The 26,028-nt window shown below is 40.3% G+C and overlaps 1 protein-coding gene across 1 annotated transcript in view; it reads left to right on the plus strand.

The window, feature by feature from the left end:
• The window catches only part of MED13 (mediator complex subunit 13), a 303,754-nt gene that overhangs the window by 27,439 nt on the left and 250,287 nt on the right, over window positions 1-26,028 (plus strand). Inside the window, exon 3 of the mRNA XM_029611551.1 lies at window positions 7,404-7,572. Coding sequence (XP_029467411.1) covers window positions 7,404-7,572 — 169 coding nt within the window. The remainder of the gene's footprint in view (window positions 1-7,403; window positions 7,573-26,028) is intronic.

Here is a 26,028-nt window from a genome sequence, read left to right on the forward strand (position 1 = left end):
CAGTCTGAGTGCAGGTGCAGAGATGAAACCACAGCTTCCCTCCCCCCCCCCCCCCCCCCCCCCAGTGTGTGTTACTAGTCAGTGCTCTTGTGTGTTGCAGCACTATGTTTTCTGTTTTTGTTAAAGCATGTCAGATTTAATAGGTTGAAAAATTGACAACAAAAACCTCCCTTCCTTTTTTCCTCACAAAGCCCATACTTGACAAAAGTTAAGTCTATTAGCTCAGTCACTAAAATGTAAATGTCTCTGTCCAGAAGACAAATGCCATTTATAGTATGCTTGGCTTCATTTTAGTTTGAACACCACCTTGCTTACAGTCGAGTCTCTTTAGAAGAGCTTCTGAAAATGTATAGTAACCCAAAGTAACAGACTTCCTTTTTGTTTTCCAAGGAAAGTCAGATTTTTATACTGCTCAAAATAGTTTGGTAGAGATATATCGCTTGTAATACCATGGGCTCTAATGAATGGTGAGGAGCATTTTCCGAGGAAATATCCAGGTAATTTGATGGTTACTTAAGTGAATTGCCCTCCTGACAAGCGTTCCAGAAGATGGTTAGATCTTGTTGCAGGAAGGGAAGTGGTGCATATGAGGATTTCATTTTGAAATGTGCACTTTGCAGCTGCAGAGTTTCTCTTTGAAATGAACTTGGAGGTCTGTGGGTTCGAAATATGTGCAGAATATCTAGGCTAATGAAAAACTGTCCCCACCATGTAAGCATACAAATTTGTTGGATTTTGAGTGCATCTATCTAGATTTGTCTTTTGACTGTTGTAATATGCTGACAAATCAAGAATAAGACTAACTGAGGGCAAATCATCAACAAACAAAGCATTTTGAATTTTAAGGAAGCAATCCAGCATTGTTTGAAGTGCCACTTACTTTTTAGTAGTCACACACGACTGTGATTACTATGTTTAGAAAATGGGCTTGGTCTTCTAAAACAGCCATTAGGAGCCTCTGTTCATATATAGGCTTGTTTGGAAGTTCTGGATCTGATGCATGACATATTCTGAGGAAGTGTGGAAAACTAAACGTTCCTTAGTCTTCACCAGCAAGAAATCTGGTTGGGGAAAATCTTAGCACTCTGACAAAAGTACAGTTTATTACATATAGAATATATGCATATATATATATTTAGAAAAATAAATGCTTTTTGGGTAGCTTGAATGGTCATTGGCAAAATGCTAGAAACTATTAAATTCCATCTTTATCCCAGTCTAGTTTGGCTCTTCCATATTTTCTAAGATTATTACTGTAAATGAACACATTACCATAAGGCTGATTTTTGGAAAACTTTAAAAATAGCTTTTTGTCCTTTAACCAGGGTTCTTCTGATAGTGGGAATTTGAATTCTGAAATTAATGCAGCTCCTTCTGTGAAATTGTAGTGGTGCAGGAATTGCACCAATTGTGTATCAGAATGCAGCTCCACATAAAAATGTATAAAAAGAATATTAAAATGCAGCTGCCTGTAGAAAGCAATTTGTCTGTTTTGTTTTTATGTAATCTGAAAATCTGCAGTAATTCTTAAAAGCTGTTTCAGCAGATAAGATGTTCAAACTGTATTTTCTGCTATCGGGAGATGTTAATGGTATAAATAGTTTGCTTATAGACAATAATACTTTTCTAGAAGGCTTTAAACTCCTGATGTTGATCACTTTTCTAATATTGGTACATTTTCAGTATTTGTCTAAATACTGCAAAGTGCCTTTAGCACAATGTTTCCCAACCATCATTCCTTCAGTCCTGATCAGGTGTGCCACAGAAAAGTCACCACTGCCTGATGCTCAGATCCAGACCAGCACTTTGGGATCTGTTTTCAGCACCTCGCAACAAGAGACACCAGCGGTGGCTCTTCAACTTGTCAGAGCTCTTTTCTGAGAACATGTGTAATTATGCATGTATTTTCTTCCTAGCTACAGTATGAGTCCTGGAATGTGGTAATTAATGGGCAGTATGCAGGGCATGGATAACTAGCACCTGCTTTGTGCTGCACCCACATTGCATACAGCACCACCTCCTCTTCCCCATCTGAGTCCTTCCAGCATCTGTGCTTACCCAAGGCTGAGTGAGCCAGGGAGAGTGTGCACCGAGCACTGGATGTGACTCAGTGTGAATGATAGAAATAGCAGTGGAGGAGCTCTGCAATCACATACAGCAGCCAAGGTAACTAACTGAACCGGCTGCCTGCACCTTACTAATATTTCCCTTCTCCTGAACTTGTATAGAGGGGGAACTGGTTCATCCTGATGGGTTCATAGGTGTCTTTGCCCTTTCTCTTCCTGTGTTTTAAAATTTTTTGAGACACACTGGTGAGGCTTTCACTACTTCCCTAACTCTTTCTGTGTCCACGCTGCCTGCTCTTTAGAGGTTGGTGTGCCGCACAACACTTTTTTGTAAATGTAGGTGTTCCTCGGGCAGAAAAGGTTGGGAAATGCTACTCTAGCATTAGCCGTCTTTTCATTGTGTTTGTGTGTGTGTGTGGGGGGAGGGGGGGGGTAGTTTCCAGTACTTTCTCTAGCTTCTTTACCTTCTCATGATGAGTAGTTGGCATTATTCTGTTACCTTATTCTAGAGATAAGTAGAGCTTTTCATATTTCATGAATACAGAAAGCATCCGGTTCTCTAAAGTTCCCTCCTTAATTAAAATGCTGTGGTGACAGGAGTCTGAAATTAGCATATTTGGAAACCATTTCAGTATGGTGAAAATGTTTTAAAACATTTTAATTCATTACATCTGGTCTAGTAAGTAGTCAAACTTTGTAAAACAACATTTAACTTTTTAGAAGCATATAATAATCATTTTAGGAAGATGCGCATGGTATTTAAACAGGAATGAGAGGGTTCCAATGCAGCCTAATCAATACATGCACTATTTACCAGAAGCTCTGAGGAGCTGGCTATCTCTGTGTGTCTATTACCATATTTATAGTGCTTCACAAGTGTCCAGAGTGAGCTTTAGGAGGCGAAACAGATTTGGATTGAAATGACTATATTTTTGCTTGGCAGTTCCCTGCTGCTGCTTTGGGCATCTGATTCAATTGGAACTGGCCTCTGTCGGGCCAAGGCACTATGAGCCTTGGGTTTTTCCACTTATTTTTTATATCCCTATCAACCTCCTTGCAGTGACAGTCCTCAGCCATGGGCCAAGCACCAAGTCTCCTTGTGTTTTTATTGTACACCACCTTGATTCCATGCAGGGCATAGTGCAGAAGTCCTAACTTCTCTGATGTATTTCGTAGGCTCTTTGATAGTGGCTCTGAATTCTTTTGGTGCTTCTTGACTTGTCTGCAGCTTTCAGTACTGTCTGTCATGATATCTTGCTTTACATGCTCGGAGAAATAGGAATAGCTAATACGGTCTTCAACTGGTTTACTTTCTTAAAATGATGTAAACAGAAAGTAGTCATTGATAATAACGAAACTATTCTTTCTGATCTAAAAACGGGAATTCCTCAAGGATTGGCCATGTCTGCATCCTTGTTTAATGTTTATATTGCTCCAATTTGTAAAATATTTTCAGGTCTAGATGTGAATTATCATATTTTTGCTGACGATATACAATTCTATGTTCCATTTGCGAGCTCCTTTGTGACAACATTGAAAAAAAAACCCAACTATTATTGCAATTAATCAATGGTTAAAAGAAAATAAGCTATCTGCTGAATATGAAAAAAACCCTGAAATTCTCTATCTGGGCAGAAATCCTAACCAACAGGTATCCTCAAACATCAATGGGATTATAATCCCTATCTAAATCAAGTCTAAAATTTAGGAGTCCTGATAGACACTACCTTGTCCCTCCATCCTCATACAAATCAATTGGTATGGAATTCTTTTTACAAACTCCGCTAATTCGTAGGATATATCCATACATTGAAGAAAATGGTTTAAAAACTATCATACATTCTTTAATGACAGCGATCGGTTATTGTAATATCCTGTTGGGTTTACCTCAAATCTGCGATTCGAGCCCTTCAATACATTCAGAATTCGGCAGCAAGAATAATAGCTGGCAAACTTTTAAGTGAACATATTACGTCATCTTTATTACGCCTTCATTGGCTGCCCATAATATGGAAGGTTAAGTTCCGAGAGGTTCTTTTTGTCTATAAAGAGATTAATGGGCTTGTTTCTGCAGTTTTTTTAATGCAGACCTAAAATTATATCAGGCCACAAGAAACCTCTTGTCATAAAATCCAATTAGTGTTAGAGATACCTTCTTTTAGACTTGTTCGCCTCGATAAATTTAGAGAGTGACTTTTTATGATTCAGGGCCCAACATTATGGAATCTTCTATCATTAGAGACCAAAAAAGTTTCCATTAAAAAATTTAGAAAGTTGGTTAAAGCTTTTTATCTTAGTTAAGCTTTTAGCATGTTGTAGAATAACTGTATATTGATGCCTCAGATATGAGAGAATTTTATTTGCTGATTTGAGAGAGGTCTTCTATTGTTCTTGCCTTTATTGAAGTAGCAATTAGGATGAAGGCATGATGGCCTGGAATGCCTTGGTTGTCTATAATTTTTATATAATGAAGTGGCTATATGTTTTTATTTTTAATAATTATGAATATTTTTATTGTAAACCACTCAGTAGTTGATGGGTGGTATATAAATGTTTTAAATTACTTTATTTGATAAACCTTTAACTAAATAACCTTAAGTCTGTCTGCTAGGAGTCATTGCACAGTGACTATGGTTCCTTCCTCTCCCAGGGGTTGTGAATACTGCCTCTGCGGCATCCACAACCAGCCTAGGGAACAGAGGCCTGTCCCAAGTATTGCACCAAAGTCTTTAGCTATGTAGAACCAGCCTAGGACTTGACTTAAGTCAAGACACTGGCAGTTTGAGCTCTGTGCAGTTGAAGCAGAGACTGCAGGGCAATAGGTAAACAGAGAGCAGAAAAAGGATTTGTTTTCTGGACAGCACCATAAAAACAAGAGCTGATTGAACAGAAAATTAGTTGTGGTGGCTGTGAAAATTCTGTAAGAGCTAGCAGGGTATAAAAAGTTATTTAACCTTTGAAATGGTGCAAAGTTGATTGTGCAGTTAAAGTCCATTCCCATAAAAGCTTTTAGTTAATATTTGTTCTGTTCTGCCTGGGTCTGCCCCCAGTCACTGTTGTATGCTTAGTGCTGTGAGGCTGGTGCTGCTAGCTCAGTTTCAGGCATGCAGAATTGGCTTTGCTCAGGCATGTACTACTATAAGGATCTGAATGTGGTAATGAATGGCAACTATTAAAATGCCTTTCCTTGGTCCAGTGCTTGTAAACATTTTTCCTGTGAAGTTGCACTGCCATTTTGCATCTTGTGAAGGAGAAAGTCTTATGCTCCTTTTTTGCAGTGGCAATTAATTTTTGCTTTTGTACACTGCTGACAGTGTACATTCTGCCTTACATGGAACTCGCTCAGCTTTAGATGTGCCTAGAACAAAACTGGGTAAGCTAATGGTTCATTGCGTTAACTATTATAACTTTAGTTTGGAATTAAAAATGGTGTTTAGGACAAAGTTTCTCACTGTCTATTCACAAATTTGTCAGAAAAGGTAAAAAGAAGAAAAAAAAATCTTGGACTGATTTCTGATTGAGTTCAAAACATCAAAGCACATAAAATAGTTGATAAGATAGTCGGAAAGCACTAGGAGCACAGTAGATTAATACACAGTTATCCACATGTTCATGTGTTACTGCCTCTTTAGGCTAGGGAGTAACCCCCTACAAGTCTGTAGAGGAGGACAGTGGGAAAGGCTACAGCTGGACATGGCTCTGAACTCGGTTGTTGGTCTTAGCTTTCTCAAATGCCAGGGTAGTTAGTGGTAAAGTCCTAGGAAAGAGGGGTTATTTTGGGGAGCAAACATGCATGCTGCACAAACTCAGTGCATTTTGCATAAGTAGCCTGTACAATTCTAGAGCTCTTCTTACAGATACTAATGATAAGATGAATTGCATGTCTGAAGAATCTTTTTAATAGCTCTGCAGCTCACCTGAATAGTGGGGTACATACACAAGTTTGGAAAAACATTTAGGAAATATGGGCATTAGCAAACATTTTTAGGAGCCAGAGATTTTTTTTTTTCCCTCTTGCTTAGTTTACATTTTGGTCTGGTGTCTTTTTGTGTTTGTTTTTTTAAATTTTATCTGCCTTCTCTTCCTTTTCCAGGCTCTATCCCCTCCTTTTCCCTACTTTGTCTGTATCCAGGTGGTCTTTCCCTTTTCTCACGTGCCTTTTCTGGCACACTAGTATAGAGCCTAGTTCTGAGCTCTGCTGGCAGATTTTTAGGCTGGCCTCTGACTTCAGTAGCAGTTTGCTAGGTGCCCAATATCTGCATCGGCGGCTTCTCAGGCCCACGCCCAGCCTTTGTGTCAGATGGCAAATTATAGGTGCCCAGATGTTCTGATGCCTGAGGTTTTCTTTTCTTTTTTTTTCCCCCTGCCCTGTACACACTTGTAGTATTGCTGAGTTGAGTAAAAGATGGTCTTTGAGCAGACCAGACTGTTTAACTACAGTAGCTGCATAATGCAGATATGATGATAAACCGAATGTTAATCAGACCAAAATCATTTTAGTACTCCACTGTGAAGCCAGAGTCTTAATGATGAGTAGCTTGTCCAGTTTTACTGACTATGCCCCCTCCTGTTGCGCCTAATAAATTTTGTTCTTTTCTTGCTAAGATGGTGCGTAGTGATTTTCTTGTTGTCATGGTGGTTCATGACTCTGTGCTGCTAAGGAATTCTGTATTGTCTGTGGTAAATCAGGAGAGAGTAGCAGATATCCGGAGGGGATAAGCATTTTTTAAAGCTGTTAAAAGAAGAAGAGAGGTCAGAGAGAAGAGGTCAGATGACCACTTTTACAGGACAGATATTTTAGCCATGTTACATTGTAGAGCCGTACAGCTTGTATACACACTTACGAATAGAGTAGATAATGATATACTAACTGTAGTCAGACTAATTTAAAAAAAATTTTCTGAGTGCCATTTAGTAGGCTTATTTTCTGATGGAAGGAAAGCAGCAGAACTTAGCAAAAAATGAGTCTGTTAATACTTTGATTTTTTATTATTTTTTTTTTAATGAAACCATGCTATCTGTGCTAATTATTTCTGCAGCATGTACAAATGCTTACTGTTACTGGTGTAATATGTTACCCTTTATTACCTATCTACTAAAGTGATGTAGTATGTCATAAAAAAAAGCAAGCAAGTTCCACTTTTAATGGGCTCTGATTTAGTTTGTACTCCAACTGATTTACTGAAATGTGGTATGCTGAGGCAGTGTAGAAAATGTTGTTGTGGTAGATGTTGCTAATTTTATGTACATGCCCCCGCACTAAAAGTTCTATTTGCAGTTGCTCCTTATGTCTAAATAGACTTTCTTGTAACTTTTCCTTTTTGTCACACATTACAGAAGAGGAAGATGGAGTGTGGGAGAATGGTCTTTCTTATGAATGTCGCACTCTGCTGTTCAAAGCAATCCACAATCTACTGGAGAGGTGTTTAATGAACCGCAACTTTGTACGTATTGGCAAGTGGTTTGTGAAACCCTATGAAAAAGATGAGAAACCCATTAATAAAAGGTAAGAGAACTTCAGAGTGTATGCAATTTCTATTGGATTGCTAGAGTATAGTCTGTATTCTCTGTAGTTTAGAGTTACAGTGAGAGGAGGTAGTCTTGCATGTTAAAGGAAATGATGGCTGTTTAACTTCTTTATACATTTTTTGGGGCCTGCCAGTTTCCTTCTGCTCCTTTTTGGGCTTCCAGCTCAGTCAGAACTGGGTTTGGTATCTAGCACCATGAACCTTCATTTGCAGCTATCCTGGTTTTTTTTTCCTCCTATTTTATATCCTCCCTCCCCAACTCATCTAGCCCAAATCATTGCAGCAACAGTCTTCGGGCAGGGGTCATATACCAGTGCTTCTTCCAGAACCCTGCAATTTTGTGCTGGAAATCTGGAATCTAGGTGCTGCCATTGCACAATGACTGGGACTGTTTCCTCCCAGGGGTTGTGAATGCTGCCTCTGCAGTATGCCCTGCCAGCCCAGGGAGGGGAAGACCTGATCTGAAGGCTGGCCCCAGTTTTTTTTTTTTTTTTTTTTTTTAATTAGAGAAAAATCCTATGTTTTGATAGTCCTTTAAGTTATTACTGGGTAGTCTGTTGCCACCCAGTGATAACTTATTAATAAGTTTTTATATACTGCTTATGCTGGAATGTCCATATTAGGTGGTGTACTGTAGAAACAAGATAGAGCTCCAAAATGCATGGTAATGTCTTAAAGTCCAAGCAATAAGTAGAATGAATGTTTTCCAAATCTTTGAGATGACAGAAAAAGAGACCACTTAATCTCCATATGTAAACCCCTGAAGGATAACAATTGGAGGTTGAAGATCCACTTCTGCTCACATCTGATCAGTTGTTCGGGCAAATTCCCACCTCATAGGGAAGAGTAATGTCAACCGCAAAGAACCTAAGGTCTGAGAGGGAATGTGTGGCCTGTGTCCAATGTGTTACGCAGGGAGCAAATTATAATTGATCAAAATCGTGGTTTTCTAGCATGTAGCCAGATGGCTCAAGACCAGTGGGTTATGCTTCCCTGCCAGCAGATAGAGACTGAGTCAGATTTCAAACCTGACTGTCCTAAATACACCCCTGCAGTGACCTCAGCCCTTCAGTATTTCTCAGTCTCCAGCAGATGATGGATGTACCTTTTCCCTAAGGGGATTGCTTTACTTCTTGGAAGGAGAAATTCTATATTTAAATTGGAGAAAAAAATTGGTCCCTGCTCTCTAGCAGTGATACCTAAAGGTCCCTCCCCTAGTTGAGAATTCCTGAGGCGATTTCTGAGATTCTTCAAAGTGTGCTTTGGTCCGGTAGCTGGTTCCTGGTGTGGACTTTGTTGCTAAGGCAGCGGGTGCAGGAAACCGAGCGCAGCGGTGATGGCCAAAGCCCTTTCCCCCCCTCAGCCGGAGACCGTATCTGTACTCAGCCAGTAAGTGCTGAGCCCAGGTCAGTAAAGAAGAACTCCTCCTGATTCAGACACATTTGGAGGGTTTTCAGTAAGACATCCTCTGGTCTCCTAGCTCAGTGCGCCGTACTGACTTTGTTCCCGATCCTGTTAGGGTAAGGGGAAGTGGGTTGAGCGGTGTCCCCCCCCCCCCCCCCCCCGGTGGACTAGGCCCCGCTTTAGGCTTAGTTGCCACACCATGTGGCAGGCTGCGGTAGTGCCATCTTGTGAGCATTGTATTGCCCTCCATAGAACGTTGGTACCTGCAGTGTGTCGGCTGTGCATGTACATATGCGTACAACCCACTAAGCGCAGTATACAGGTAAAGCTGGGTGCATGGCCGGTGCATGAGTCTCGCTGCATCTCGCCTAGGCACCCGAAATCTGTGTGCATAGAAGATTTAAGCGTGAACCGACAGAACACAGGGTTATCGCTGTCAATGGTTCCAGCAGCCAAGAAACATAAGCGCTCTTTCTCCCTGCGCTGCTTGTCATATTAGGGCTTCACAGTCTAACCTGGATTCCAACTTATGTCAGCACTGTGAGGAAGCCCAGGGAGAGTTGGCCTCCTTGGACTTTGCTGAGCCCAGCTCCTCCCATTCAGAGGATGGGTTAGCCACAGCCTTAAGTGGAAGTACTCTGGATCTGATTACACCTGGGACTTGGTATTCTATGGGAGAGAGAAATTCAGCGGCACCTACCCCAGTACCTCCTGGGCTAGGCATAAACCCGACTGAATTCTCTTGGGTGGAATTTTCAAACAGGCGCAATCTGCCAACTCACTTGCACCTGTCCGGATGAATGTCAGCTGGTAAGCCCTTCCTCTCCCAGTCTTATAGGCCAGACCTTAAGGCATGTCTCGCCTCACTAAATATATCCCTGGCAGGGACCCGGATGGCACAGATGAAGAGGAGGATACAGATTTCTTGGAACATAGGGAAATTCCCCCTGGTTTAGAACTGTATCTGACCATGGAGTGGCCTCAGTAGTGGCGGCCAGAAGACAGCTATGGCTGCGGTATTGGTCAGCAGACGCAACCTTCAAGGCTAATCTTACAAAGATGCCCTTTAAAGGATCACTCCTTTTTGGAAGCAAATTGGTAAAGCTGGCCAGTAAATGGAGTGAATATCCAGTTACCCAGCACCCAGAAGATAAGGAAGAGGTTACAGTGCCCCTCGCCTATGAGGGGCCGATCCAGGGGCTCCCAACGCTTTTGCCTTTACAGAAACTTGACATTTCAGAGCTCTTGGCCCTGTGGCAGGTCTCTGTCCTTTCACAGTCAACAGTCTAAGAGAGAGGCAGACTCTGGTTCAGGATTGTCCTGAACCTCCCAAAGAAAATTTGCCAACACACCCTCTGAACAAGGAGATAGGGGGTAGACTGTCCCTATTCTGCCAGAGGTGGGTCTAGATCACGTCAGACAAATGGGTACTGGATGTCATACGAGAAGGACACGTGCTGGAATTTCACAGTACTCCTCTGGACATATTCATGATGTCTCTTTGCCACTCCCAGCACAAGAAGCAGGCAATGGAGACCACTCTTTTTTTTTTTTTAAGGCTCCTCAGGATGAGAGCTATAATTCTAATACCTGTGCCCCAGGAAAATATGGAGTGGTGTTCCATCTATTTCATCATACCCAAGAAGGGAAAGTTCCTTTTGCCCCATCCTGGACCTCAAAAGCATCAACCGACATTTACGAATGAATCATTTCCATATGGAAACCCTACTTTTTGTGATAATGGCTATACAATTGGGAGAGTTCTTAATCTCCCTGGACCTATCCGAGGCTTACCTACATATTTCAATCCGACAAGAACACAGTTTCCTATGCTTTGCAGCACTGGGCCCGCCATTATAGGTTCTGGGCTCTGCCCTTTGTCCTAGCCACTGCCCCCAGATCATTTTGCAAGGTTATGGTGGTCATAGCAGCAGCAGCAGCAGCATTGAGAAAAGAGGGCATCCTGGTCCACCCATATTTGGACAACTGGTTGATCCCGGCCAGGTCTGTGGAAGAGTCTCTGGGTGACCTCCTTGCTTCAGCTCGTAAACCTGACTAATGATTTTTGCCCAAATTGTCCAATTCATAAGGTGGTTGCCTGTGAACTGGCTTCTGAAGTCTCTTTCCCCCCGTTTTAAATTAAAATTTAGAATTTTGGATTTTATATTTTGTGCTTCCATTATAAATGTTAAATCTGGTATTCTCACGTGCATGGACAACTTGATACCACCATTTAGTTAGTAATTCAGTAAAATTTATCACTGGTTAATTTTTGGGTGACCTTGTTTTGGATATCCGGGGTTCCTTTTTTGGTATGTTAAATCAGATTCATAACTTCTTATCTCCAAAGATTTCTACAAAATTCTAAATTTCATAACCATAAGAAAACTAATTGCATGATCTTATGGTCTTAGTGCATTTGTTTCCTTAATGAGAATTAAAATAGAACCAGTTATTTGCAAGTAGAGAACAGGCTGCAGGGCATGCTTAACTGAAAACCGAAAGACTGCAGAGCATGAAAACACTTTGCCCACCTGTATGTTGGTGTATGGTTTTAAGTATTTGTAAATAATAAAAACCACAGCTGCCATCAGTGGTATACCATAATTTGTAATTGTAAGACAGTATTGCACTATGAACATGTTTAGAAAGAAGCTGATGAAATCTTTGAGGCTGCCATGTGTATCTGACAGACATTTTTCAGAGATTCCTTCATAGAACCTGCAGGAAATTAGCCCAGCTTTATCTGTAGTAATGTATGAATCATACAAGGTTTCATTCCCAGAAAGCCTCTTTACTGTACAGTTGTAAATTGTGTGTAAAACTATATTCTGGCATGGCAAATCTTTATAGAGAGGAAAATCATAAGAGTATTGATTTACAAAATGTCGTCTCTTACAATTGTCATATTTTTGATCTGTTCACAAAAGGACTAGGTATCTAGGCATGAATAGATACAGTGGCTATAGAAATTCTATACCCTCTTCCAAATTTTCATCTTTTGTTGCCTTGTTAGTAAAACGTATTAAACTAGTGTTTGTTCCATGTATCCATACATCCTACCCCATAACTGCAAAGTGAAAAATATATTCCAGAATGCCTTAGAAAATAATCTAGTTGGATTAAGTGTCCACACCTTTGCTATGTCTAATCCTAAATACTTAGAGCTCTTGTTTAACTGTTTCCCTTGATGTGTGCTTTTGAAGGCAATTAGCCCCACCTATGTTAAATTGTACTAATTCACATGGAGTCGGGATAAATTTCAGCAGTTCCTGATGGCTGTCTCTGCTGGGTACTGCATTTCAAAACAAAGACCCAACAATGAATGCAAAGGAGCTGTCAAAAGAACTGCTGGAAAAGTTGTGAAAAAACATTGATCTAGGGATGAGTATTAAAGAATTACAAAGTGTGTAAATATCCTTTAGAGCATGGTCAAGACAATTAAGATGTGGAATGTGTATATGACAACATCTGCCCAAGCTGTCTCTCTAAACTAGATGACGGAGCAAGAAGAGAGACAACCAGGAGTCCATTGAAAACTTGAGAGCTACAAACTTCCATGGCCAAAACTGGTCAGAATGTGCATGTGGCTACAATATCTCAAAAAGTCCACAAATCCTGGCCCTTATTGCGAGAAGGAAGCCATTACTCAAAATCCACCTTGAATCTGTTTGGACATATGCAAAGGAATAGTCAGGATCTGTAGCTATATAGCAAAAACTGGGTGGTCTGATGAAACTAAAATAGAACTCTATTTACCTGAATACAAAGCCAATATAGCACATCACCCAGAGAACACCATCCCTACTGTGACGTAGGACAGTGGCAGCATCATATTATGCAAATATTTTTCATTGTCAGGGACTGGGATAATCTTCAGGAATAATGAATGTAAGAAATGTCTTTGTGGAAAATCTACGGCCCTCTGCAAGAAAGCTGAAACTAGGACAATAGTTCACCTTTTCAGCATGACAATGACCTGAAATATACAGCGAAAGCTACACTGGAGTGACTGAGGAGCAAAAGGGTAAATTTCCTGGAGTGGCCAGTCAGAGCCCCAATCTCAAATCCAGTTGAAAATCTGTGGCATGACTTGATTGCTGACCATCAATGCTCCCCAAGGAGTTTGAAAGAGCTTGAACAGTTTGTAAAGAAAACTGGTCTAATACTAATAGGTGTCCATCAACTTTGCACACCTAGATTGATCTAATATTGATACATTTTAACAGACTTATAGTTTAATTACTGCCAAAGGTGCTTCCATCAAATTTGATTCGAGGGTGGGGTGGAAATGTTTTTATTTATATTCTGCTTTTCAGCACTTCAAAACAGATTATATTCAGGTACTATAGGTATTTCCCTATCCACAGAGGGCTTATTGAAAAGTGGGGAAGACTTACCTAGTTAGTAACCAATGATTAGAAGATGATGTGAGAGAGGCTATACTAGCCAAAAGAAAATCTTTCAAAAAAGGGATCTCTATGAAGAAAACATGAAATGGCATAAACACTGGCAAGTTAAATGCAAAGCATTGATACGGATGGCAAAAACAGAATTTGAAAAGAAATTTGTTGTGGAAACAAGAATTCATAATAAACTTTTTCAGGTACAGTCAAAGCAAAAATCCTGCAAAGGGAGTCAGTTGGACCGTTAGATGATTGAGGGATAAAAGGGGTACTAAGGGGAGGACAAGACCATAGCAGAAAGACTAAACAAACTCTTTACTTTGGTCTTTAAGGAAGATTTAAGGATGATACCCATGCCAGAAATATTTAAAAATGATTCAGAGGAACTGAAATAAATCTCCGTGAACCTGGAACATGTAATAGGGCAAATTGACAAACTAAAGAGTAGCAAATCACCTGGACCAGATACATCCCAGAGAGCTGAAAGAACTGAAAAATAAAATTGCATACTTGCTTTTAGTAATTTTGTAAACTGTCATTAAAATCAGTTGTGGTACCTGAAGATTTGAGGGTTGCCAATGTAATGCCAATTTTTTAAGAGGTTCTGGGGTGAGCCAGGAAACTACTGACAGGTCAGCTTGATGCCTGTGCTGGGCAAGATGGTTTAAACTATTATAAAGAACAAAATTACTGAACATATAGACAGTTTAATAGGACAAAGTCAACATGGTTTTAGCCAAGGGAAGTCTTGCCTCACCATTTGCTACATCTTTTTTTGAAGGCATGAATAAAGGTGAGCCAGTTGATATAGTGTATCTGGATTTTCAAAGCATTTGACAAAGTACCTAATGAGATATTCTTGAGGAAACTAAAGTCATGGGATAGAAGGCAATGTTCTGTTGTGGACTGAGAACTGGTTAAAAGATAGAAAATAGAGTAGGGCTGAATGATCAGCTTTCTCAATGGAGAAAGCTGATCATGGAGTACCACTGCTTTTTAACATACTTACAAATTACCTAGAAATAGGAACAACGCATGAGGTGATTAAATTTTATTGATGATGCAAAATTATTCAAAGTAATCACAAGAGGATTGTGAACAATTGCAAGAGGATTTTGGGAGACTGGGCATGCAAATTTCAGAAGACATTAATGTGGATAAGTGCAAAGTGATACATGTATGAAAGAGCAACTCAAATTTATATCTGCACATTGCAAATTTCTACTTTGGGAGTCACCATCCAAGAAAAGGAACTAAGTGTCCTCCTGAATAATGAGTTGAAATCCTCTGCTTATGTGGTGGCTGCCAAGAAAGCAAATAGAATGCTAGGAATTATTAGGAAAGGAATGGAGAATAAAAGAGAATGTCATGATGCTTTGGTAGCACACTGTAGTATGACCACACCTTGAATATTATGTGCAATTCTGGTTACTGCATCTGAACAATATAGTGGAATTTAGAAGAAGTGCAGAGAAGGGTAACAAAGAGATGGAACCATTACCCTATGAGTAAAGGTTAGAGGTCAGCACCTTTCAGCTGGGAGAAGACAGCTGAGGGGGAGATATTATAGAGCAGGGATGGTCAACTCTGGTCCTCGGGAGCCACAAACAGGCTTCAGGATATCCATAATGAATATGCATGAGAGATTTGATGCACTGTCTCCATTGTGTACAGATCTATCTCATGCATATTAATTGTGGTTATCCTGAAAACCTGACCTGCTCATGGCTCTCAAGGAGCAGAGTTGGCCACTCTTGTGATAGAGGTCTGTAAAAGGAGTGGAGTAGGTAAATGCAAATCAGTTTACTCTTTCAAAAAGTACAAAGACTAGGGGACGCACAATGAAGTTACTAGGTATTACATCTAAAATAGAAAATATTTTTACTTGACACTCCTATTATCCCTCACTGACACTATACTCAAAGGTATGGACAAAGGGCATTCCTATCTCCTAGCAATGCTCAACATCTCTTCAGCATTTGACTCCAGCCATAAAATTCTATTAAAGCAGCTCACAAACATCGGCATAACTGGAAATGCTCTCCTCTGGTTTGAATCCTACCTAAAAAATAGACACTACAAAGTCAAATTGGGTACCTTTGAATCTGATCCTATAGAACTTAACCCGCTGTGTTCCTCAAGGCTCCACCCTATCCTCCACACTCTTCAACATCTACATGTTATCCCTCTGCCAACTCCTTTCCGACCTAGGCCTCACCCACTTCTTATATGCAGATGACATCCAAATTCTCATCCCCATCACGGACTCCCTGCCTACCTCATTAACACAATCAATCGCCTACTTACAAATCTCAACCTCGCACTCAACACTGCAAAAACTGAACTCCTCATCTCCCATAATCCGCTCGCCTTCAATCACACTTACTCCAACACCCAACCCCCTCCGACACCTTTCCCACAACACGTGCGAAATCTAGGCATTATCGACAACCAATTGAACTTAAAAACATTCATAAAATCCGCCATGAGAGAATGCTACTTCAAGCTTCAGGTCCTTAAGAAACTAAGACCTCTATTACATCTCAATGACTTTCATACAGTCCTTCAGGCCATAATATTCTCAAAAATTGACTACTGCAACTCCCTCCTCATAGGCCTCTCTACCTCCACCGTCAAATCCCTACAAATGTTACAGAATGCTGCTGCTCGAATCCTCACTAACACACGCAGGAAAGATCACATTACACCCATACTGAGAGACCTCTATTGGCTCCCCATATTCTACAGAATTCTCTACAAAAGCCTCTCCCTCATACACAAGACCCTACACAGCCAGAACTTCCAATGGCTAAACTACTCCCTCCATTTCCACTCGTCCAATAGACCCACGAGATCCGCCTATAAAGGTACCCTGCACATACCATCCCCTAAACTCACACACCTCTCCTCCACAAGAGATCGAGCCTTATCGATAGCAGGTCCCTCAAACTGGAACGCAATTCCTCCTGACCTACGCTTAGAACCATGTACGCAGAAATTAAAAAAAAAAAAATTAAAAAAAAAAAAATTAAAAACATGGCTCTTCAAAGAGGCCTTTTCCTAATTCTTTCTCTTCCTTTCTTTCCCACCCTAAAAAGGCTATACCCCCCTCTCATCTCCCACTCTTTAATTTATTACATCAATCTCCCTCAAAGGATATTTATTTAAAAGGACTTTTATACCGATATTAGTCGGAACATCATATCTGTTTACATCGAACTGTAGGAAGGAAATTACAAAAAACAGGGGAGAGGGGAGCAACAAACCAATAGAGCGAGGAAAGCACATGAACAAATCAATCATGTTTTAATTTCTCTCTCCTAGCTAGTAATTATTAACTCTTGCTATTATATTTATAATCCTTATACTTAACTTATTGTAGCATAACATAAAATAATTGCAAATATTACCTGATATTTATTTCCATTTTTACAATGTTATTTGTAAATGTTACCCAATATCATTTTATTCACCTGTTCCATGTAAACCGATACGATGTGCAAACGGTTATCGATATATAAAAGCCTTAAATAAATAAATTAAATAAGCTCTGCAATTCATTGCTGGAAGATGCAGTAAAAACTGTTATTGCTGGGCTTAAAATTTGGACAAGTTCATGGAAGAAAAGTCCATAAAGCATTATTAAGGTGGACTTTGGGAAATCCACTGTTTATCCCTGAAGTAAGCAGCGTAGACTCTTATCGACCTTCTGGGATATTGCCTAGGTACTTGTGACCTGGATTGGCCATTGTTGTAAACAGGATACTGGGCTTGCTAGACCTTTGGACTGACTCAGTATTGCAAATCTTATAATTGTTGGATTTCTTTTCTTTTTTGGATATATAAATACAATGTTTTGCAATAAAACATTTTTGGCCATGAAAGATGTAGAATATGGTGTGTTGAGTGGGGAGAAAAAACATGTTTAATACAGTGGCTTGCAAAAGAATTCAAACCCCCCCCCCCCCCCCCCCCCCCCCCCCCCCCAAAAAAAAAGCACCAGATTTGTGTGGATTACAAATGGCGCTTACACAGATTGTTCCAGACAGTATGTTTGTTGCAAACCAGTATTCTCTTAAAGTAAATTTTCAAAGTCACAATTCATTATTTCTCTGCATTTTTGTGTAAAAAAATAAATTAAATAAATGCTGCTTGCAAAGGTATTCAATTCCTGTACCGTGAAGCTCCAAATTTACAGATGAAAGATAGTGCCTTAACAGTTGGCCTTTATCTGTGAATCATTAAAAAAAAAAAAAAAAGTCAGCTTTTCTCGATAAGACCCCCCTAATTCAAGTACCATTGGTCAGATTGTAAATCTGAAGGAAAGCTGTGAAAATGAATCCAAAGCAGCATTCTAAGGAAATTAAAGATAAAGTTATAGACATGCACAAGATAGGAAAAGGCTATAAAATATCTAAGTGCTTGGATATCCCAATGAGCACTGTTGGATCAATTGTCAAGAAATGGAAGATGTATCATACCACTCCAACACAGTCTAGACAAGATTGAGCCTCAAAACTCAATGTCAGAGCAACAAGGAGACTTGTGAGGGAAGCCACAGAGAGGCCAATAATCACTTTGAAGGAGCTACAGAGTTCAGTGGCTGAGGCTGGAGTGGAGGTGCACCAGTCAGCCATATCCAAGAGCTCTGCATACAACTGCCTGCATGGGAGGATGGCTAGAAAGAAGCCATTACCGAAGAAAAACCTATCCAAGCACATCTGGAGTTTGCCAGAAAGTATCAGAGTGACCCAGCTAAAATGTGGGATAAGGTTTTGTGGTATGATGAGACAAAAATGGAGTTTTTGGAAAAAATTCAAAAGGCTATGTATGGCCATTCCTCAGCAAACACCATCCCAACAGTAAAGTAAGGGGGTGGCAGCATCATGCTGTGGGGATTCTTTTCCTCAGCGGGGTCTGGGCATCTTGTTAAAATTGAAGGATGGAGGGTGGTACAACATATAGGGAGTTACAAGACAACCTACTTCAGTCTGCTAAAAAGAAAACTAAAACTTGGGAGAAAGTTCACCTTTCAGTAGGACAATGAGCCCAAGCACAAGGCCAAAGCAACACAGGAGAGGTTGAACAACAAAAAGGTGAATGTTTTACAATGGCCAAGTCTCTGTCCAGATCTCAATTCAATCGAGAATCTGTGGCCCTATTTGAAAATTGCAGTCCATAAGCGTCATCTAACCAACCTGAACAACTTGGAGCAAATCTGTCGGTAAGAATGGGCAAAAATCACTCCCAAACAGTGTGCAAAACTGGTAGAAACTTACTCCAACAGACTTTAGAGCTGTTATTGCAGGAAATGGTGGTTCTGCCAAATAGTAGTCTTAAGGGATTGAATACACAAACGGCATTTTTCAGTTTTAATTTTAGTTTACAAAAGTGCAGAGAAATAATGAAATGTGACTTTGAAAATTTAATTTGAGCATACTAGTTTACAAAAAACATACTGCCTGGAGCAGTCTGTATAAGTGTCATTTGTAATCCACACATCTGACTTTTTAAGGAGGTCGAATACTTTCGCAAGCCACTGTTCATGCAAGTCTTAACATACGTGCGCAACAAAATGTGAGAGGGTTCAAGGGGCTGTTGACTTTTTAGTCACTGTAATCGTCATGCCCATCTCATACACATTTCACATTTAAAACCAGTTTCTTAAATTATCCAGTTATACTAATGGGAATGCACTAGCGGCATGTACTGGCAGAGTAGCAGGTGATGCTTTTCTTGTTCTGTAGACGGCTGGAATTGAGAAACGCTGTAAGTAGGACAGAGCAGGATAAACAGCAGGAGCTGAGAGCATTGATCACATGACTGTCTCTTTGGAATATTTGGTTGCTACAGAGACCTCTAAGACAAATTTAGCCCTTTACATCAGAAAGCTAACGCAGCTTTCTCTTGTCTGGCTGGCTGAGCAGCAGTGACAAGTCAGAATTCACTCTTAATTATGTGTGATTGTCTTTTAAATTGTTTCCTAGCTGGCTTTTTTTTTTTTTTTTTTTGTGAATAAAATAGCATGCATAATCTTGGTGTACTTTTTTTTTTCCTTTTAAAATTTCAAATCTTGTGCAAATGTGATTGATTAAAAGCAGGTATTTGGTTGTGGCTGCCCTTTATATGGTTTTATTTGGGTGGGTGGGGGAAGAGGAGCTTTTGACCATCTGGACAGCTGCCATCTGGTGTATGGGCCTATGGCTCTGACTTATGGAGTCCAGCCCTCCAGCAGGACCCTTTGCAATGGCTGTACATAGTCCGGTTTTGTCCATAGTGTGCTGGTTACAAAGAATGATCTAACCTCTTTCCTATCTCTCTTATTCTTCTACCTTCCTTTTCTGCAAGCTTTAAATCACCAGTGGCCTCCTTTGTTTGGGAATATTCCAGGATTGGGGACAGGAGAAAGCAGTTTCTGATATTTGTGTAACCAGAAATGGATCAGTATTTCAGTTTAACCAAAAGATGCAAATTAAATTAATTCATATTCATTTTATGCAGATAACTCATGCATATTCATTTTGTATTGTGCAGTGTGAAAAATCCCTGGCTCTGTATCCAGTGGCTAGTTAATTGCATTGTTGGACAAGGGATATGCATTAAAATCTTACCCTCTGGCTCAGTATGAAATAGCTTTGCTGTGAATGTATGTGCATTACACAGAGGGAGACCAAGTAGAAGAGACAGTTTGAGAGCAGTGTTTGTGGCTGCTTCTGCTAGATTTTGGTAACACGTGTTTCAGCTGTAATAACATTGAAGATTATTGCAATACAGGTCTGGATTTTACAATTTTCATAGCTGGTAAATGTTGAAAAATTTCAACCATGAGCATCTGTGGGTGCATGATAGTTGAGTAGATACTTAGATACTACTTTTTATACAGTCACGAAAATCTGACTTGTTTGTGGTACCAAGGAGTTGTAAAACTGCCTATCCTTAATGTTGGAAAGTTGATTCTACAAAGCTTCCAAGCGGTGGTAAAATGAAGTCCTGGAATCGCTCTAATCTTCCGCCTTCAAACTTGTAGTGGCACAACTGACTTATGGAGAGTCTATTAAAAAAAAAAAAAAAAGCAGCTTTTTTTTTTTTTTTTTTAAAGTGTATTGTGAATATTTCTTGAAAAAGAAAATACTATGAGTAACTTTTATCTTATTTATTTATTTATTTAACTTTTTTATATACCAACATTCAAGACGGTGGTCCCATCATGCTGGTTCACAAGAAACAGGGGTGTAATTATAATAAACTTTACCATTTAAACATTTAAACAATTACCATTTAAACAATAGTGCAGCAAAGCAGTTACATATAACAAGGAAAACAATAACTTGGAATGAGAAGGGAAATGAAGATCAGATAGTTATATATAAGTATAAATAACATTGTAAGAGGTGGCTATTAACGCTAATGCTAGCGGAGCGTGTTGAAAGAAGGAAGTTAGATGGAATTGGAGTTAGGAAAGGCCTGCGTGAACAGCCACGTCTTGAGTCTTTTCTTGAATGTTGAGATGTTGGGTTCCATAATGTTGGACCGGCTGTGGAGAATGCCCGATCTCTGAGCGTGATGTGTCTGGTAGTCTTGGCTGGAGGTACTTGAAGTGATCCTTTGTAAGCATCTCTTTTCGGTCTTGTGGAATGGTGTAATTGGAGGGGGATATGTAGATCGATTGGGGCTAATTGATGGATGTTTTTGAAAATGGTGAGAATGGCCTTGTAGATTATTCTGAAGTGGATGGGCAGCCAATGGAGGTCCATCAAGATAGGTGTTATGTGTTCTCTTCTCCTGGTGTTGGGGAGTATACGGGCGGAGGCGTTTTGGACCATTTGTAATGGTTTGGTGTGTGATGAAGGGAGACCAAGCATGATGGTGTTACAATAGTCCAGCTTTGCGAAAATGATTGATTGTAGGATTGTTCTGAAGTCATGTGTGTGGAAGAGGGGTCGTATTCTTTTCAGCACTTGGAGCTTATAAAAGCAGTCTCTGGTGGTTTTGTTGATGTTAGCTTTCAGGTTTAGGTGATTGTCAATTTGAACTCCTAGATCTCTCACTTGTGTGGTGTTTGGTACGGTGGGATGGGTGTGTGAGATGGAGCTGTTTTCTGGTGTGATGAGTAGAAGTTCTGTTTTTGATGAATTTAGTATCAGGTTGAGACTTGTAAGAAGTTGTTTGATATTTTGGAGGCAGGATTCCCAGTGCAACAGTGTTTTAGCGAGCGACTCTTCGATGGGGATCAGGACCTGAATATCGTCAGCGTAGAGAAAATGTTTGAGATTGAGGTCAGTGAGAAGTTTACATAAGGGTAATAGATAAATGAAAGCAGAGATGGGAAGGTGTAATATATTTATGTTTACATAAGTTTACATAAGGGTAATAGATAAATGTAAAGCAGAGATGGGAAGGTGTAATATATTTATTTCCTAATTTATTAAAGGAGGCTAAAATATAAAGTTTCTGATTTTCAAAGTCCTTTGTTTAGATGCAAGCCCAAGGACTATTATATTGGGTTGCTGCTTGTTCTAAATATGCATGACTTTCCAATTTATCCTAAAAAATATGGTGCTTGGTTACTTTGTCTTCCGTGCTGAAGAACCATGTAGGTTTTCAGTTTATGGAAAATCCAGTGCCAAAATTGAGGCAAAGTTCAATTCTTCACACTTCCTCTAGTGCATGATTTTCCTGGAAAACAGTATATGCCCATGATTTCAAGAGAAATATGCATTTGGTTGTCAATTATTCATAGTGCTGCATTTCTAGCAGCATGAAGGTACAGCTTTTATTCAGTCTATTAATTGCTTTTGCTGCATTTTTTTTTTTGTTTTTTAGTCTGTGATTGAATGAAGAAAGCACCAGGGCTGTTGTGGTTTGAGTCATGAATGTTGATGCTCATCTTAATGTTATATGGAGTTGTAATGGTGTCATTAAGTAGGCCTCTTGTTTATTACCTGTTCTAAGTACCTTTTTTTTTTTTGTCATGCTGATTTTGTTATTGAGAGCTGGAGTTGTGCACTTTTTCAGTTTTGAGTCTTTCGTCTTCCTACACCATCTAATATTTAGTGGCAGTGTTTAGTGATGGGCGCCATCTCCTTGGTCCTGTAGTTTCTCTAAGATTAATATCCCATTTTGTTGAAATCTTCTCTCAGCATATTTTTTAAAGAGGAACAGAGGCAGCTCCACAGGAAAATAGAACCGTTTAGCAAAATAGCTGCTCTAGTCGACTGTCAATAGACTAAATGGAGGAGAAACAGTGTGCATCTGTTTAGAAAATTTTTTTGCTGGTGGCTTGATGGAATGTTAAAAATGAGCATAATTGCTTGATCATCTTAGACGTTACTGAGGCTGAGTGCATTTTCAGCTGTAAGGTATAACAATTTTATTAACTATTTTAGAAGCTTAATGCTTATTAATGGTAATTTTGCCCTGGAGTGAGCACAAGCTTCGTGACAGAAATAATATCGGGTTCATGTCGATGTAATAGGGAAATTACAAGCTAGTGCTAGAATGAGCATGATGGTGAAATGATGGTTGGAAATGCAACCAGGTTTCATGGTAACAGGCACTGCTGTATAATGACAGGCTGTCTGCATCATGTTTGCTTTCAAGTGGATTGACAGTGCATTCCTCTATAATTGAGATGTAAAATAATCTGAGGTAGAAAGTGCAAATCTTAATTGTAATAATGCCCTTTGGAGGGTTCTTGTTTATTATGCTAAAAAGTAATAATTCTGCAAGAAATCGGTCTTTCATTTTAGAATGCGCTTATTGGGGTGGCTTTGACAGATGATGAGCTACTGCACTGCACAGATGTTGCTCATGCTTTTATTTTAGCTATGGAGAAATGTTTTTAGAACCTAGAGGTATGTGAACATGACATGAGGGCTAGTTTTCTTTGGTACAGAAATTTGCACGTTTTAACTACTAACCAGCGGCAGGGGCAGCTTTAAAAGTTCTCACTGATCTGGCCTATTTCACTAAGAAAATGAAACAGAAAAAAGGATTAAGTGTTTGGGACATCAAGAGCATATGAAAACTATAAGCTGGGGATGGGGAGGGACTTGGTGGGTGCTCTGTCATCTGTGATGAACAGGTTAAAAAATTTTTTTTTATTGGCAACAACACTTTTTTTTTTTTTTTTTTAAGGCCAGTTTCCCTGTAAGAAATTTGGCTAAAAATGTCTTCCTTTTACTGCTAGTTTTTCATGAGGATGTTGGGACAATCTGGAAGACTAGGGCAATGATGTATGGCTTTGTAGAAAACAGAAGGAATGATTGCTGCATGTATTTCCTAGCTATGTGGTCTTACTACAAATAATTTTAATGTCTATAACCCTCTGTGCTGTTAGCAATATAGTTCTTTAGAAAAGCATATTGGGCCACCTGTGGGTGAGAAAGCTTAGTAACAAATTTCTTGCATCTTTGTATACTCCTGTTTTGAATTATTCTGTTCGGTAAACCAAGGCCTAGTGTGATTTGGCTTGCTTAAGGACCTAGAGATTAAGAATAGGATACTCTAAGTTTTGTGCCTGTCTGCACCAGCAGTGTGTCACTGCATCAGGGAAGTTAGTTACATGCTATGTTTTAGTGAAGGAAGGTGTACCTGAAGCAACCCTCCTCGAGAGTTGCACTTTGGCATGAGTGGGGCAGCTGCCCCAGGTGCATCCCAGCAGGGGGTAATAGATCATTGCAGAGACATTGGCATAGGGCTATGGTTGGAAACCTTTCCCTGGTTCAAAACTAGTTATGCTACTGGTGACACTGAATGGTTCAGCCTCCAGGGCACTTTCTCTGCTAGCCTTTTACCTTCACAGAGTGTTAAGGTGCTCGGTCACTGTCTAGAGCAGTGATGGCCAACCTTTTGCGCTCAGTGTGTCAAAATTCATAAAATAAAAAAAACGAGCATAACTCGGGTGGTGTGTCACTTCTAGAAAAATCCATAATTTTGTGATATTTGTAGCTCTAATATTAATAACAAAAAGTTATAATTCTAATATGTTCTGTATTTATTAATAAAGCAAAAACAAATAATTCTTTACCTTACCTGCTTAGTGTGCTTAGTGACTTTTTTGTTGAATTTCATTGGCTAAATCTTCAATTAAAACACTCTCTCCCCTTCCCTCCCCCCCCCCCCCCACACACACACTCTTACACCCCTGGATTTTCTCAGACACACTCATGCTCTCACACTCACTGGCTCTCACACCCATGCATTTACACCCACCCACACACCCATGCATTTTCACACACACACACACACACACACCCGTGCATTTTCACACACCCGTGCATTTTCACACACCTGTGCATTTTCACACACACACACACACACACACACATGCATTTTCACACACACACACACACACACCCGTGCATTTACACACACACCCCCGTGCATTTTCACACACACACACACACCCCCGTGCATTTTCACACACACACACACACCCCGTGCATTTTCACACACACCCCCCCATGCATGTTCACACACCCCGTGCATTTTCACACACACACACACACCTGTGCATTTTCACACACACACACACACCTGTGCATTTTCACACACACACACCCCTGTGCATTTTCACACACACACACACACCCGTGCATTTTCACACACCCGTGCATTTTCACACACCCGTGCATTTTCACACACCCGTGCATTTTCACACACGCGTGCATTTTCACACACGCGTGCATTTTCACACACGCGTGCATTTTCACACACACGCGTGCATTTTCACACCCCCACCCACCCGTGCATGTTCACACACACACCCACCCATGCATGTTCACACACACACACACCCACCCATGCATGTTCACACACACACACACCCACCCATGCATGTTCACACACACACACACACACACCCACCCATGCATGTTCACACACACACACACACACACACACACACCCACCCATGCATGTTCACACACACACACACACACACCCACACCCACCCATGCATGTTCACACACACACACACACACCCACACCCACCCATGCATGTTCACACACACCCACACACATTAAAGGCAGACCACCCTCTCTTTTGCCAGCAACCTCAGATCCTCTCTCATTCCTCTGCTGCCACTGTCACTGCTGCTGCGTGGCTATTGGGGAGGTGCCGATTGCTGCTACTGACACTGACGCCCATTCTGCTGCCTCCTCTGTGCAGGCCCCTTGAGCTTCCACTTTCTCCATGCTGATCTCATACATTGTGAGATCCGCATAGAGAAAGTGCTATTCTTGCACATTCCCAAAGATTACATGTGCCAATCACGAAAAAGTAAGTAATTTTGGTTTTTACCTTTTGCTGTCTGATCTTCGTTTTCTAATTGGTTTGTCACAGGCTTTTTTCCCCACCTTCCCTTTCTTTTTTTTGCCAGTTCCTTTTATATTGTCTTTTTTTCTGTTTCTTTTCTCTCCATCTTCTTCCCTCAAACACACAGGTTCTCATTCTCACATGCATTTCTCTCTCTCTCTCTCACACAGGCTCTCACTGGCACATGCTGTCTGACTCTCACACACACAGGCTCTCTCTCACTCCCACATGCTGTCTTGCTCAAGCACAGGCTCTCACTGGCACATGCTGTCTCTGCAAACATTCAGGTCCTTACTCTCACACAC

Source organism: Rhinatrema bivittatum, chromosome 8 (genome assembly GCF_901001135.1).
Source record: "Rhinatrema bivittatum chromosome 8, aRhiBiv1.1, whole genome shotgun sequence".
NCBI lineage: Eukaryota > Metazoa > Chordata > Amphibia > Gymnophiona > Rhinatrematidae > Rhinatrema > Rhinatrema bivittatum.